The sequence below is a fragment of the Camelus bactrianus genome, chromosome 15 (genome assembly GCF_048773025.1).
Source record: "Camelus bactrianus isolate YW-2024 breed Bactrian camel chromosome 15, ASM4877302v1, whole genome shotgun sequence".
Taxonomy (NCBI): domain Eukaryota; kingdom Metazoa; phylum Chordata; class Mammalia; order Artiodactyla; family Camelidae; genus Camelus; species Camelus bactrianus.
Window position 1 is genome coordinate 57,233,686 of NC_133553.1, and position 15,601 is coordinate 57,249,286.

Genomic DNA, 15,601 nt, shown 5'->3' on the forward strand with positions numbered 1-15,601 from the left:
TCAGTCAAATGTTAATGTAGGAGTACTGAAAGAAGTAATCTGAAGTGCTAAAATAAGAGTATTTTAAATACATGATATTTAAATAATTTAATGATGATAGTTGAATACTTTTTAACAGGAATAATGCTGATCCTGCTGGTATAATTGTGGAAAAGCCACTGAGTGTCCCGCCAGCACAAGGGCTATCTATTCCGGTCATTGGTGCAAGTAGGTATTTACACTTTTCTTAGTAATTATTCTACTACATATCTATTTAATTACTAAAGTCTTTTTTTTTTCCTTTTCAGAAGTTGACTCTGCAGTAAGAGCTGTATCACCCCCAGCTGTATGTACCATTCCTACTGTAGTAGGACGAAATGTCATTCCTAGAATCACAACACCCCACAACTCTACCCAGGGGCAACCACATCTAAACGGAATGTCAAATATAACTAAGAATGTTACACCCAAGAGATCCCATTCCCCATCCATCGATGGGTCTTCTAAGAGGTTGAAAGACATAGAGAAGGTAAAAATTCAACCTAAGTGGTGATTCAGTAGTTGATTTTTTTTCAAAGTAAACTTAAAATAGTGCTAAACAAACTCACAATTCTTTAAAGCTATCTTAGTATTTAAAAAGTACTTACTTACCCAAACCCTAACAGGGTAACACTAAATTGTTCATCTTAAATTCAGATTATTTATGTGTCTGAAAACTTGAATGATTGGTCTAATTTTCTCCTTGACTTACATAGAAGATATTATTGGTAACTAATGAATCATATTTATTGTGTGTTATAATGTTGATCTCCTGTGCCTCCAGTAGGTGGTGGTAAAACTTTCGTCATCATCTGAAATGATTAAAACAAAAAGATCCCTCAAACTGTAGAGGTTAAGGATGGCAGTCCTCCTCAGAGTCAGTCTCCTCCCTCACAAAACCATCTTTGTTATAGTTTTTGGTAATAGTTTTGGTGTTAGCCTAATCAATAATTAGTTTCTCGGTTTTGTATAGATTTATATGGGTTTTGTAGGTAACAACAACTCATTTTAACGTTTATATTTTAGTTTATTCGACTTGAATCAACATTTAAGGAATCACGTGCTGCTGAAGACAGAAAAAGAAAATCAGTGGTAAGTATATTAGTAGTGTGCTTCAAAATGTTTACTTTTAAAGAGCCATGTTTCAGGAAGAGTACTGTATTCAAAAGTAGATCAGATTAGATCTGTCTGTCGAATTTTGGTTAGGTTTTATTTCATGTGGAAATAAATATTTGCTTATAGGACAAAGTTTTCACTTGTATGTAATTTTGTTTTTAGGATGCAATTGGAGGAGAATGTATGCCTATTCCAACTATTGACACATCACGCAAAAAGGTAACAGTCTTATTTTGTAAGTAAAATACATAGGTAAAAATTCATGGGCAATCTACAGGTACAAAAAAGCTTATTAAAGAAGAGCATAGCACTGAGTGAAGGAAAAGGGTAATACGATTTTGTCACTATCTTCAGAGACCAGCAGTATAGATGGAAGTTGGGGACGGAAATAGCAAAGTATATGATTCTAAATGTATGTACCTCAAAGTCTAGAAAAGAGGGAGTCATTTAAGACAGTTTATTCAGGTTATGTTCAACCTTTGTTTTTATTTTAAAGAAGCAGTTTAGTGCTCAGCACAGTAATTTCTTACCAACACTTGCTAGTCTGTCTTTTGTTGTACACCACTGTTTTACTGACAGAATCTAGGTTTGGTAGTAGAGAACTGTCCTTACTAATATTTTGGAGGAACCACATATATTGATGTACAGGGTAAGTACCTTAAAAACATGAACTAAAGAGCCCCTAAATCTCAATTTTAAAATTTACTTTCAAAGGATTATCATTTATATCGCAGGTGCTCAAAAAATCAGCCTTGTCTAAGTCAGAAAAAGTCCTTCTCTGAGAGGTTACAGTGAACAAAATGGCTTATTTTCACCCCCTATTAAAGAATAAAGTGTTTCTCATCACAGTCCACTGTCACCCTACCAGGTTCCCCAGGATGTATCAGCCATTCTAAAGCAAAATAGGAAATGTCCTCATAATGTATTAGTAGTAGAATTTGTAAAATTTCTTTTATTGCTAGAGTGGGTTACAAAAAGTAGGAGTGTGAAATTATGTATTATAATGAAAGAAAAAAATTTAAGATGGATATTAAATATGAAAGTGTGAAATGACATGTCTGGGTTTTGCTTTAAAAGATTTCAATTATAAAAGGTGAAAGGCATAAACTAAACAAATGTTGCAAATTTTTAATAATATTTGAGTCTTGGTTGTGGCATCTAAGCCTTCATTGTCCTTCCCAACCTCTACTTTTATGTATATATAAAATTTTTCATGTGTTTTTGAATGGATGTAGGTGTAATATAATTTGTTTAGCCAAGGTAACATGAGAAGAGAATTAACTCTTGGGAGTCGTCTCTTGACAAGAAGCTAACATACTGTTTCCATCACATAACTGTCTGTATTTTAGGTTTCTATCTTTGTTTCTCAATTTCTTAGATTTTGCCTTCATTACATAATAATCTTTAGTGTCTTCCAAAGCCCTCATATTGATGTCCCTGAATTTTACCATCACTAAAGTTACCTACCCTGACTTGCAAGTGAGTTTTCCTGAAAACTTTCTCTCACATGAATATATTACATGAAACTAATTGAGGGATGTAACTGGATACCAAATTTTCCTCTGTATCACACACATTTTTTACCTTGCACCTTGAGTTTCCTGTTTAGTGACCATGCTTTTCCTGTTTCTCTTTACCATTGCCTGACTCTGAGGAGGACTGTGTTCTTTATGCATTTCTCAGTCTAGGAGTGGCCATGTTTGTTAAGTCCTCTTTGCTATACATACAGTCTTCCACTTCTGCCCTTTCCCTGTCCCTCTGCTTTCCACCTCTGTTTAAAAAAAAAAGTCCACCAAACAGGAAGTACCTATGAACACTGGGAGAAAATATTCAACACATACTTGAGTTTTTAGCGGTTTGGAGAAAAACTCAAGTTTTATGACTTATTTACTAGTTGGACCTTAATAATATGTATTTGTTTTTCCTTCTTTGTTTCTGTTTCTTTCTAACAGAGACTGCCCAGTAAAGAACTCCCAGATTCATCATCTCCAGTTCCAGCAAATAACATCCGTGTCATCAAAAATTCCATTCGACTGACCCTAAATCGGTAAAAGCAGTGCCTCCTTACTTAAGTGAATATGCAATCATTTAGTGGCATAGATGCAGCCACTCTTTTTAAAATAGAAGTGGCTGTCATACATAAAGTAAGGTGAAAGTTACAGCCATCGGCCTAACAACCTTGAAGTGGTTTTTGAACTCTCACACTTTGACCTGCAGATGCTGTAGCATTCTCTCATTGATTGCTACATACACTTCTCTGAGGATCACCTGCCATCAAATTGTCATCTACACTATTATGGCTTTGCGTTGGAAGTTTTACTGCCTTAACTTTCGATGCTTGTTTCTCTGTTATGGGAACCAGTTCTTGGCTCTTTGGACACTGATAAAACAAGTCCTGAACTTTCTTTTTTTTTTAAGTCTTATGTTGTAATCATTGTATAAAACTGAAAAAGTTGAAAAACAACAAAAATAATTTTCCAGATTTTAACACATTTACTTTAGCATTGAAGCCACTTTGTGAAACCTGAGATGAATGAATGTGAGGTATCTTTTCTGCTTTCCTCATGTGTGTAGATGTACTTATTGTCTGTTCTGTTGATTTAAATTATTTTTTCCCAGCTTGGCACATGGAATATTTAAATTATTTTTTTTTGTGCCTTTCTGTCCAAATGTTGCATAGTTACCAGGGAGGATTAGTCCCGTGATTACGTAAGAGTTGGGCACCATAAATTCTCTGTATTTTGCCTCCTATGGAGGCCTTCGAAGTGCATCTTTATTAAGAATCAAAATACAGCCAGGATACTGAAAGTCAGTATATGAATGGTGAAATTGTTACATATCCTATCTCATGCCATTCTTGTTGGTGTTTTTTTTACTACGGAGCAACTCATTCCAGCATCAACAATAAGATACCTTTAAGTATGGCAAACTTGTATTTTTGAGGTGTACAGTTAACTTGGCATGATAACTCCTGACCATTACTTACCCCACAACATCAGTTTCTTCATGGACTAGGCATGCAGAAATAAGCAGTAGATTTTACTGAAACATAAAGGCATTTTTGAATGACACTGTTACCATTAATTGGCTCAGGACCTTTGTAATTTTTATTTGAATATATGAGTTGTCTTTTTTTTTACACTGCTTTTTTCAATGCATTTAATTTTTTTTTAAGTTTCATGAACGCATGCTCCATTTATTAAATCCATAACCATGTAATTCTTGTAATATGTTGATTCAGTGTTTTGTAAATGAAGTCGTATGTATTTTCAGAGTATTTTTGTATGTACTGTAAGATACCATCTTTTCAAAGAGAAAACTTTAAAACCTTTACTGTCTCTCTTTAGTCTAATTTTTTAAATATGGATTATGCTTAAATTATTCTTAAAATGAAAATGTATAGATTGCACAGCCAGGAATGCTGGTATATATTACCTTCTTCAGTCTACCTTTCACTCACCATTTAGTAGATCCAGTAGGAAAAACACAAAATGGTACATTAGAATAGTGCAGGGAAAATCCTGGGTTACATAGTTTGTAGGACTCATGCGATGCTGTTCAGCCGGTGGAGTAATGGTCCATTTTCTCTTGCAAGCCATTGACTTGAAATACTTGAATTCTGATTGTCAGAGAACAGTATCCTTCTCCCACTCCTGTTCTCTGACTCCTAGGTCTCTGAAATGGAAATTCTGGTGTTTAACTTTTACAAAGGAAAACTTCTTTAAAGAAGAGCAAGGAAAAAACAATGATTGTTCCATTATTCACTTTTTATATAGCAGAAGACAAGAATGAACTCCCATAACCAAGTTGTAGCTTCCTTGGCAAAGCTGTTCTCTTAGCTGACTCTTTTCCTTTATTCGGATATTTTGAGATTTGTCTGATACTCTTATTTCAGCAAAAGTGAATGATTATGAAAGGACTGAATAATTCACCTGACTTCAAACTGAAAACTTCTTTAGTAAGGGATTTAATTTTATATATTTGATGTGTTTTACTTCTATATTTATCTATTATCTCCTATTATCAGGCTTTAAAATCGAAGAATTCCCCATACATATACCCATGTTTACCCTGTTTTATAAACTGATTCTTTGGAATAACTAGTGGAGTTTCCCTTTAATATGAAAGCAACAGGCCTAACCTTTGTACTATATAATACAGTCATTTCTCTTGTTTTAAGGGTCCATTCGACATGGGATTAAGACACAGCCAATAGTTTAGTGTTAGACTTCTCAAAGAAAGCATTCTTCAACCTGTTTGGTAACTGGGGAACTGATGAGGTGCTTGAGTTGGTGGGTTTGGTCAGAAATGAAGTGTTTCCTATCCTGAACAGTAGGTAGAACATGCAGCACAGTTGACCCTTGAGCACGGATTTGAACTACACAGGTCTCCTTATACGTGGATTTTTTTTCCAATAAATATAGTATTTGTATTTTCATTTTACAGATCTTTAAGTGTGGGGGAAAGTTGATGTTCGATTAGTGAACACAATATGTGGAATCAAAAGAACTAGGGTTTGAGTCCTGATTGTATCCAAACTGTTCCAGTTTCCTGCCCTTTGGTGAGTCACGTTATCAATTTCTTTGTTTTTGAGATAGCAGTACAAGTGTTTTCAAGGAGGGTGGGGGGTTGACGCCCCTAACTCCTGCATTGTTCAAGGGTCAACTGTACATTTTGTTAGAGTAGTAGGAGCCCTCATTGTACTAGTTCCAAGTAGGTAAGATGGAAAGGAATAGTCTGCGATTACATGCTATGTTCAGTGGTGTTAAGTAGATGTGTTTGATTTCAAGTGTTGAAACTATACCCAGAAATGTATTTTATAAAGTCAACCTCTTCTTCAGTATGTAGATACATGTTCATTTTCACAAGGGTATTAAATTTTAATCTCATTTTTAGTGACTGGCTCTGAAGAACAGTTTATAACAAAGGAAAACAGTTATCTGCTAGTTTAAACCTTAGGGACTTATGTAATTTGAGAGACAGGATACACGGCTTAAAATCTTGTAAAATCAGGGCAAGAGAAAAAGGAGGTGGGGTTAGGAACCACAGCTTTTCAGGATTGAATACTCCCAAACTCTTTGAAATTTTTTCCATAAGATGTTTCTCTGGTATATGTCTAAAAATGTACTGTGGCTCTTAGCTAATCAGGTGGGCTGATGGAGGACTCTGGAACACTGAATTTCTAAGTTTTTTAATAAATCATATGAAACTTCACTAGTATTTAGAAAAACATGACTGGATTTATGAATGTCTCATGTTAACTTAGATTCACTAACAGGGTCAAACTTAAGTTCAACAAATTTCAGCGTTAAGATTGACCAGAGTAGAATAGCCTAGAATAATCATTAGAAATGGTAAAAAAAATAGAATTAATCATTAAAGATCCCAATCCTTTGGTTTTGGTAGCATTAAAGTTCTTATTCCTCCATGTTTGTGGTTCAGACCAGAATAGACTGAATAGGCCAATAAACAAAACTTTAAAGAAAAAAATTTTTTATAAATAAAATTGTGTGTGTGTTTAAATAACTACCTACCTATTAAATCTTCCAAAGCTTAGAATTTAGGTCATGATGATAGTGATGACTATAGTACAAGTGATGGAAGAAAACCGGTCTCAATAATGGTAACTATTTCCTTAGGATTTTTTAAATAGGATTGTACAAGGTCAGATCCTTCCCCAATTGCCTATTTTTTCTGAAATAATTTTTCTGATATAATTTTATATTTGAAGTTAGTTGAACATGCGATTATCAGGCTTACTATAATTTTTAATGTCTTGCTGCATTTTTGCTGCAAAGATCCACGTCATTACCTTAAAAAAGGACTTAGGATATCTTTGAGGTAAATGGTGCTACATCACTTCACAGTACTATGTAAAATGAATGCAGCTGCTGTTCCTCTCTAGATAGCTGTTTGTGTAGTTCATATTAATTTTCCTGCCTTTTATTTGGACTGTCTTATTTCCTAGTTGTACACAGAAGCCTCATTATTTGTCTGCAATAAGTAATCAAATAAACTTGCTTTGATAAATAGCTGTTGATGATTGACTGATATTATTCGGGACTAACTCAGAAGTACCAGACATCTACTTATTTTTCAAACTGACAGACCCTTTGGCAGATAGCAGTATCCACTACCTGCTTAATATGAAAGCAAAGCTCACCCTCAACTTGCCTGACACAGGATATCTTATTAAACATTAGCAAACAGTAGCAAATACTGGGGGCAAAATTCTACCATCCTTGTGGTCAACATCAGGTGACCAAAATTCTCTACTAATAGTGGGACCCAGGTGCATTTAGCACAGCTTTTGAGTACTGTCCACAGAAGTAAGCCACAGAGCTTGTCACATTCTTGTTGATAAACAGGGACTTGTTTTTAGCCAATCTGCATATCTTGATGTCTAGTACTTAAATTCACAAGTAAGAGTCTGCGTGTACATCAAGATTATTAGCAAGCCCTCATGGTACCAGTGGAAACGCACTTGACATTTATTAAGCTAATTAAAGCAAAGCCTCCAGTATTGATTGAGCTGTGCATGACAGAAGGACTTCTAACAGTCACTTGTGAAGAACACTGACTGGAGTGCCAGCTGACCATCCCTGGAGTGTAAATTTCTGAACAGGGCAACTCACTGCTCCTGGTATAGAACTTCAACACAATTACCACACTGTGCTGAAATGCTGAGGTAAATTAACATTGTAACAGCTTCTTTGCAGATCTGAATGCATTCAGGTATTAAGGGCAAGATAAAATTTGTTGCTTTTAAAGCACATGTTCTAAAAACTATCTTTCAAACCATATGATCCAGCCAAATATTTACTTATTACTCCTTAAAAAGACACACTTCTAACCCTTTCCTTGCCAATCTCTATTGACATTTTGAGCCTAATGGCCCCATAAGTCCTTCCATGATAACCTGGCCAGAGTCAATCATCCTACCTTCCTAACATATTACTTGTACTTTTTAACATTTCAATTAATCTAGCTTGCATAATAGTCAGTTTACCTACTTGCTTTCCCCTGAGAGGTTCTAAGTTGAGAGTAGGAACCTTTATCCAAGAATCTTTATGTAATGAGTGCCTGGAAAATACTGAAGAGGAAAATGCATAAATCTTATTTGGTTGGTTGGCTCTGATTTTTTTTCTCTTTAATTTGAAGAGGATTTCTATAAGAGAGGCCTGATGAAGGAACTAAGATGCAGAATCAAACAAAATTTAATGAAAATCATTAAGGCACGTTTTTCAACTTTTTCCAAGTGACGATCATTAAGATATGTTTTTCAAACTTTCTCAACTGTAAAGCTTAGTTAAAAACATTTTATATTGTAAGCCAGCACATGTATACATACATACATGAATGTGTGTGTATATATGGCTTATGTATGTATATGCACATATATAATACAAGTTTTACAAAATACTTTCCTTACTATGCGAGATACAGGTTGATATTTTAGGTACTAGCTGTAATTTCACAAAGGTGATTTCACAACCTCGAGAGTTGTGACCTACAACTTGAAATATAGTGCATTAGTTCTCTTCCCAAAAGTTCATCTCAGACTTGGATCATCTTTCTTTACTCAGTCTGCTCTAGAATGCAACCTGTTAAAGCAGGTAGTGCCGGGAAAGACAGCAGGTGAAGGACAGATACTCCTTTCTCCCAGAGAAATCTCACCCCAAAAAACTTAACATCTTTTTATCTATTGATAATAAAATTGTGAAAGCCAAAAATCAACAAAGGGCAAGAATTGGGAAGTTTGGGTATTTATTTTTGTATTGGTCAGCTTACCTCAGCTGGCCAAGGGATGTCAATCAATCCCTGGCGGGTGGACTGGGTATAGACTGAAGAATGACAGGCATATCTTACTGACCAAGAGTCGCTCGAGTGAGATGCATAAATTATTTAGAAAATTCTGTTGTACACAGGGCTCATATTATATCCCAATATGGTCCAGGGACTCAAGAATACCAGAGAACTGGGGTTCAATAGTAAAAGTATGACTATCTCCTGAGGAATTCTAGACCATAATTATACGTGTTTAACATTTCCTAAGCATTTAGGATATGCCTTTTAAAACATTATGGCACTTAATCTATAATGATCCTAATGAGATAGCACTATTCTCGTTTTTACAAACAAAATTGAGACAGGGATTATGTGACCAGCTCCAAACTGCATAACTACTAATCGGCAAACTCAGGAAGTATGATTCAAAGTCTAGTGCTCAACCGTATCTCGCATTTATGAAAGAATTTAGATGGAAGTGTGGATCAAACCCCTGCCACCTGGCCTTCTGTGGAGTCTGGAACTTTTGAGGCAGGCCTGGCCAGCAGCAGCAATGGTCATTTGTGCCAGGCTGCAGGGGGCACTGTGGCCTCCTGCCTGGAGCTCAGGGCTGAGTCAGGAGAGCCCAGTTCTGCCTAGGCTCTACCACTCACATCCGTGTACCTACAGTGGACACTTAGTCCCCTATGCTTTGTTCTCTCCCACCTTAAACACTTGCCCTTCAAGCCTCCCAGGGAAGCTGTCACAAGAAAATATTCCAAAAGACTGGCAGGGTCTACAGACAGGATGGACAGACAAACTTAATCTCCCAGAATAAGAGATGTGTAGCATTCCTTAGCCATCAATCTAAGTGAGAGCAGGAAGCAAAGAGATCCAGGAGAAAAAATACCAGGAAAAGAAAAATGAAAATGAAGTTTCACTTGATATGCCTGATCATCATGCGAGGATGTGAACACTTCTGTCAGAGTCTGAGAACAACCAAGTATTTTTTTTTAATGACATATATTCATTTCAGGGAAATCAAAAAGTTATATAAAAAAGGAAATATGTCTACAGTATATCACATGGCTCAGCTATAAATATTCACCAACTCATAATAACGTAAGTAGAGAATATTGAACTAGCCCCAAATTGTACCTATACTGGGAAGGAGTGTGTAGGAGAGTGAGATCCTCATCTTCAGTAGCAGTGAGTGGAAAATATCCAAAACCAAAGAGCCTAGCATAGTGGAAGCATGTTAGTTAGAAATAATAGGAGAAAAATAGTAACTGGGAATAAATAATGGGAGAAAAGTCTTAAAAGACTTGAAAATAAATGTCTCTAGGGAACAAACCAGGACTGAGGAAGGGAGGCAACCTTTTTTTCTTTTTTAAGAAGACTTATAGAACTTTTTGCCTTTTAAACTAGTATATCCACCATCTTACCAGTATGCTGTTAGAGAATGTTGCAGACTTTGGAACAGACAGATCTCTGCTCCCGTATCTTACTGCTTGTAGGACCTTGGGTTCCAGGTTACCAATCCGTAAAGTGAATCTATCAAGACCTGTTTCAGCAGAAGAGCACAGAGAAGTGGTTTAGAGGCTCTGCATTCGGACAGCCTAGGCTCAGATTCCAGCTCCGACTGAGAGAAGTTGAGGAAATTACTTCATTTCTCTGTTCCTCAGTTTTCCAAGAATAGCAGTTGTAATAACAGAATCTACCTCAAAGAGTTGCTAAATGCATTAAAAGAGATAGATAACCCAGAAGCCCCTGGCACACAGTGAAGTTTAATTAATTTTGAAGCATTAAGGGGGTTACACAAAACTGCACATCATGCACTAGGCAAGGCACGTGGCCCTGAATGGGCATCCACTTCTAAACACACATCCAAAGAATCCGAAGAAGCCAGTGTCTGTGTCACCTCAGCCAGACGGAAGTCCTAGATCACCTCCCACCCAGTGACGTGGCGATAAGTGGCCCTTGCCCTGCCGCCAAGTCCCTCTCCAAACGTACACAGAACAGTTGTTCTATTTGGAGAAAGTACATAAAACTCATTTAATTCTTAAAGAGTTCCACTGGCTTGTTCTTCAGTCTACTTAAGGGTTACAACAGGTTAGACTGAGCTGAGAACCTAACAGCCAGGACTCAAAGAGCGTGAACCTCTCTGGTTTCAATGAGCATCCTCTTGATTTCAGGTGAGACTACACCTGTAAAACTAGCCAGACATGGAGCGATGGCCACAGGAGTGATCCAAAGCCACACCCTACCCAGTCATAACTACACCTAATTACTCCCGCCTCTCCTGGGAGTGAGACAAGACTGCCTGGCCCAGATCCCAAGTCACTTCCTGCCAGGGCTTCACAGCAATTCAAAGAACTTCTAAGTGCAGGTTCTTTCCAAACAGATTGGTTTCTTAAAACTCACAAGAAGTCAAACACCAGAAAAGAGGGGATTTCTGAAAGCCACCCACTAGGATGGCAACTGGTACTCGGCAGTTTCAAATATTAAGAAGAGAAAAAAAACTCAGCGTTGATTAGGCAGTATCTAATCTCCCTGAGCACAGGAAGTGAAGGCGATTGAGTCTGATCTGCAGGAGGCCCTGAGGATGTACAAAAGCAGCCACTCCTCCAGCAAGGCCCACTCACCGCCTGCAGGGACGCCTGCTTTTCCTGCCTCCAGCTGAGCACACCAGAGGGAAAGCACCATTAAACTCCCTGTGAGCTCGGAGCCCATCAGCTGCACCAAGGTCACCAGGTGAAGGGGATGGGGAAGGAGGGAAGAAAGGATGAGATCAGTCTGACAGGCTGAGTTGATGGGGCCAGTGGAAGACAACAGTCATGAAGCCATTCATTCCATAAATGTTCATGGAGCCCCTAACATTCACCAGGCACTGAGTTTGCCACCCAAGACACAAACAAGAATGAAACTGTCCCTGCACTGAAGGGCCCGTCAGACTGGTAGACAGTTGGCAGACATCTGGGTTCCACCACACTGTGGGAGCACAGCAGAGGGACCCTACTTCCGCCTTGGTCAGGGACGGTGTTAGGGAAGAACAACCTTGGGGTAGAATGTTGCAGGACAATTAGGAGTCTTCCAGGCAGACAAACAGTTGGGAAAGGTGGAAGGGTGAGAAGCAATGCAGAGGAAACCTCATGCAAAAGATGAAGGTTCTGGAAATTAGATGTTATAGTAGGACCGTGTGAAAGGTGTACTGGATGCATTTGAGGAAGAGGTGTAAGAAGAGGCTAGAAAGGCAGAGTCCCACTACCTGTGGATGGGAGAGGGGGAGAGAGAGGCAGGGAGATGATGAGGCTCCTGCTATGGTCTGGCTAAGAAACGTGGAGGGAGGAAGCCAGGGGAGCAGAGAGGGGATATGTTTTGAGAGGTTTCTGAGGTAGGATGTGTAGGATCTGCTAACAAACTGGATGAGGGAAAGAGGAGAGGATAGTTCCCACTTCCCTTGGGTTGGAAGACATTGTATCGTCCATCAATTCTGAGAGTACAGAGGGAGTGTTGGGGTGAAAGGGTCATGAACTCAGCTTTGGCTGTGTTGAGTTTGAGCTGCCTCAAGTTCATCCTCATGGAGATGTGCAGTAGACAGTGGGAAATACAGGCACACCTCATTTTATTGAAACTTGCGCATATTGTACTCTTTACAAATTGAAGGTTTGTGGCAACCCTGCACTGAGCAAGTCTGTCGGCATTTTTCCAACAGCATTTGCTCACTTCCTGTCTCTGTCACATTTTGGTGATTCTCACAATGTTTCAAACCCTCCACCAGCAAAAAGATTACAACTTGCTGAAGGCTCAGGTGATGGTTAGCATCTTCAGCAATAAAGTATTTTTTAATCAAGGTTTTTTTTGAGACATAATGCTATTGCACACTTAAGAGACTACAGTAGAGTGTAAACCTAACTTTTATATATGCACTGGGAAACCAAAACATTTGTGTGACTCGCCTTATTGCAGCAGTCTGGAACTGAACTCACAGTATCTCCAAAGTATGCCCGCACTGGCCTGGAGCCCAGGAGAGAGGCCTTGGCTGGAGGCCCGGACAGCCCGGTTGGCAGGGTTGCATTTACAGGTATTTGTGAGTGGGGACCTAATCTCACGAGACGAGTTCTCCTACTAGAGAAACAGGAAGGGGGGCAGCTTATCTGATTGGTCACTTGGGGAAGGAACTAAGCATGTGCAGTCAGGCCCTGAGGGCTCACCCCATCTGGATCTATCCCTCCAGGTGCTGAGTGGTTCCCTGGAACTGCAGTAGGGTGGTCTGTAGAGTGAGCCTCTTGGAGCAGACCCAAAGCCATGGTCTCCAATCAGCATTATCAGTAATAAAGCAAATGTCTGGATCTCCATCTGTCTCCTACAAACTCACAAAGGAGAAGGTGTTATTTATTGAAACCACTGCCAAACTCCCAGCACTACTAGTGTACTTTTTGTTTGCTGTACTCTTCTCCCCTCTGCATTCCAAGCAGGTGGTCAGGCCTGGAGTGGTTCCTTTCCTGAGATGTTCTTGCAGAGTGAAAAAGCAATCATCCAGCAGTCTGTGCTTGGTATTCCTGGGGCGGGGGCTTTGAGAGCTGCAAGAGGAGAGAGAAGAGATTCGACCCTCGACTGGGGAGAGGGGAAGCATCAGCAGGTCCCCAAGGACTGGGGTCTGGACATTACTGTGTCAACTCACCAGGGAGGTGACAAGTCCTCAATGAGGGCAGTTGATCAGTGTAGTTGGGAAGGCTGGATCCCAGGCCCAGGACACTCACTTTACCAAGAGTCCATTTGCTCCAAGCAGCAAGGTCATTGGCCCTGAAGGAACCATGGGGCCAGACCAGGGAATGTCTCAGCATTTATCAGCCAGAACCAAAGACCAGTGGCTTTGCCTAGAGGGGCCTCCCAGGAGGAGCCAACCTTGACACACCCCTGGGTGGAAGGGGGTACAGTCAACAATCACTGAGATTAATTTCCTGCCAGCACAGTAGAATGGGGGCCCACTGTCAGACTGAAGTTGATTTAAACCAAGTCAAGATGTGTTATTTCCTTCACCTCAGAGTTGGAAGGCTAAGATTCACAGCTCCGACAACAGTTAGCAGAGCATGGAGGTACTGGGAGTACTGAATGCGGGGTTCAGAGGGAGTGAAGCCAAGGAGTGTGGCAAAAGCCTGGACAATCTCAGATTTAGGGGTAAGTGAAGAAAGATGGGCTGAAAAAGTGAAATCAGCAAGGCAAGGGACACTAAAGAGAAGCGTTAATAGCATTAAAGACTGCAGAAGTCAAGTAAGGCTGGGAATGAAAGGTAGCCATATGATCTGGCATTTAGGATGACCTTAGCAGAGCAGTGCTGTGGAGGTGGAAGTGAATGCAAGGAATAAAGGTCACATTCTCAAGAAGAGCAGCCGGGGAAGGAGGGAGAAATCAGAGGTCATAGACCAAAGTGGAGGGTGGGTTTATTTTTAACTTGGTGCATTAAGTTTGAGAAGGAGCCAATAGAACAACAGTGGATACTTGATAGAGCTACATCCAGAAGACAGGAACATTTGCACCTGTTGAGGAACTAGCCCAGGCAGGGAGTAGGAACGTGGAAAGGAGGCAGAAGTGGTGCCAGGCAGCTTCTAAGATGGTCCCCAGTGACCTCTGCCTCCTAGTATTCATGCCCTTGTGTAATCCCCTCTGCTTAAGTGGGGCTGGACTTACTGACTCACTTCTTCTTTTTCTTTTTTTTACTTTTTATATTCAAGCCTTTTATGTATTTTGAGATACTTTTTTTTAAATAGAGGTACTAGGGATTGAACCCAGGGCCTCGTGAATGCTAAGCATGTGCTCTACCACTGAGCTATTTCCCTTCCCTCTACTAGCTATTCCCCACCCCACCCCCTACCCATGACTCACGTCTAACAAACAGAATGCAGCAGAAGTGATGGTATGCCACTGTTGATACTAGATTATAAAAAGACTGTGGCTTCCATCTTAAGCACTCTTGTCTTGCCCTCCCTTGGATCACAACCCCTTAGGGGAATCAGTTGCCATGTGTAAGGTGGCCCCACGTAAAGGCCCACATCAGTGACCCTAGAAGAGGGTCTTTGAGCCCCCAGACAATAGCTTGACTGCACTCTTATGAGAGACCTTAAAGGAGAGGCACCCAACTAAACCACACCCAGAGTCCACAAACTCAAAGATAATAAATGTTTGTTATTTTAAGCCACAAGGTTTTGAATGCAGCAAGAGATAACTATTAAGAAGTAGATACGTTTGCATGTAGGGAAGGCAAACATCTGAGGGAGCATGTGCTTTCTGAAAGCCTTCCACTTTCTGTGCAGAGAGCAAATTGAAAAGAAGAGCAAAGGTTTGGCGTGGCCACAGTGGAAGATGGGAAATTTGGCTGGCTAAGGATGCATGAAAGAATGGACCATTACTTTTAAGGGCTCAACTGACATTGGTGATTAAAAAAAAAAAGTTGAAGCTACTGCAATATACAGTTAAGAAAATGTTGTCTAGCTACTTGGACAACCTGAAACAGAAGAGAGAGAGGTTACTGAAATGACCAGGACTGGGAGTCTATACGATGATGGAGTAGAAAGCCAAAGCAGCTAACCAGTTGAGGATGCCAGCAAGAGACGGGCTACAGTGATGGAACCACAGGAGGGGAACAAGAGGTAGCTGGAAGGTCATGACTGGATAGGTAGAAAACGGTAGGCAGCCTCAA

General features: G+C 39.7%; 1 protein-coding gene across 2 annotated transcripts in view; it reads left to right on the forward strand.

The window, feature by feature from the left end:
- The window catches only part of PAPOLG (poly(A) polymerase gamma), a 32,439-nt gene extending 25,273 nt beyond the window's left edge, over nt 1-7,166 (forward strand). For both annotated transcript variants that reach the window (XM_010951888.3, XM_074341176.1), the window contains exons 18-23: nt 119-207; nt 288-508; nt 1,045-1,110; nt 1,297-1,353; nt 3,087-3,181; nt 5,581-7,166. In XM_010951888.3, coding sequence (XP_010950190.2) covers nt 119-207; nt 288-508; nt 1,045-1,110; nt 1,297-1,353; nt 3,087-3,181; nt 5,581-5,605 — 553 coding nt within the window. In that variant the 3' untranslated portion in view covers nt 5,606-7,166. The remainder of the gene's footprint in view (nt 1-118; nt 208-287; nt 509-1,044; nt 1,111-1,296; nt 1,354-3,086; nt 3,182-5,580) is intronic.
- Nucleotides 7,167-15,601: the final 8,435 nt, after the last annotated feature.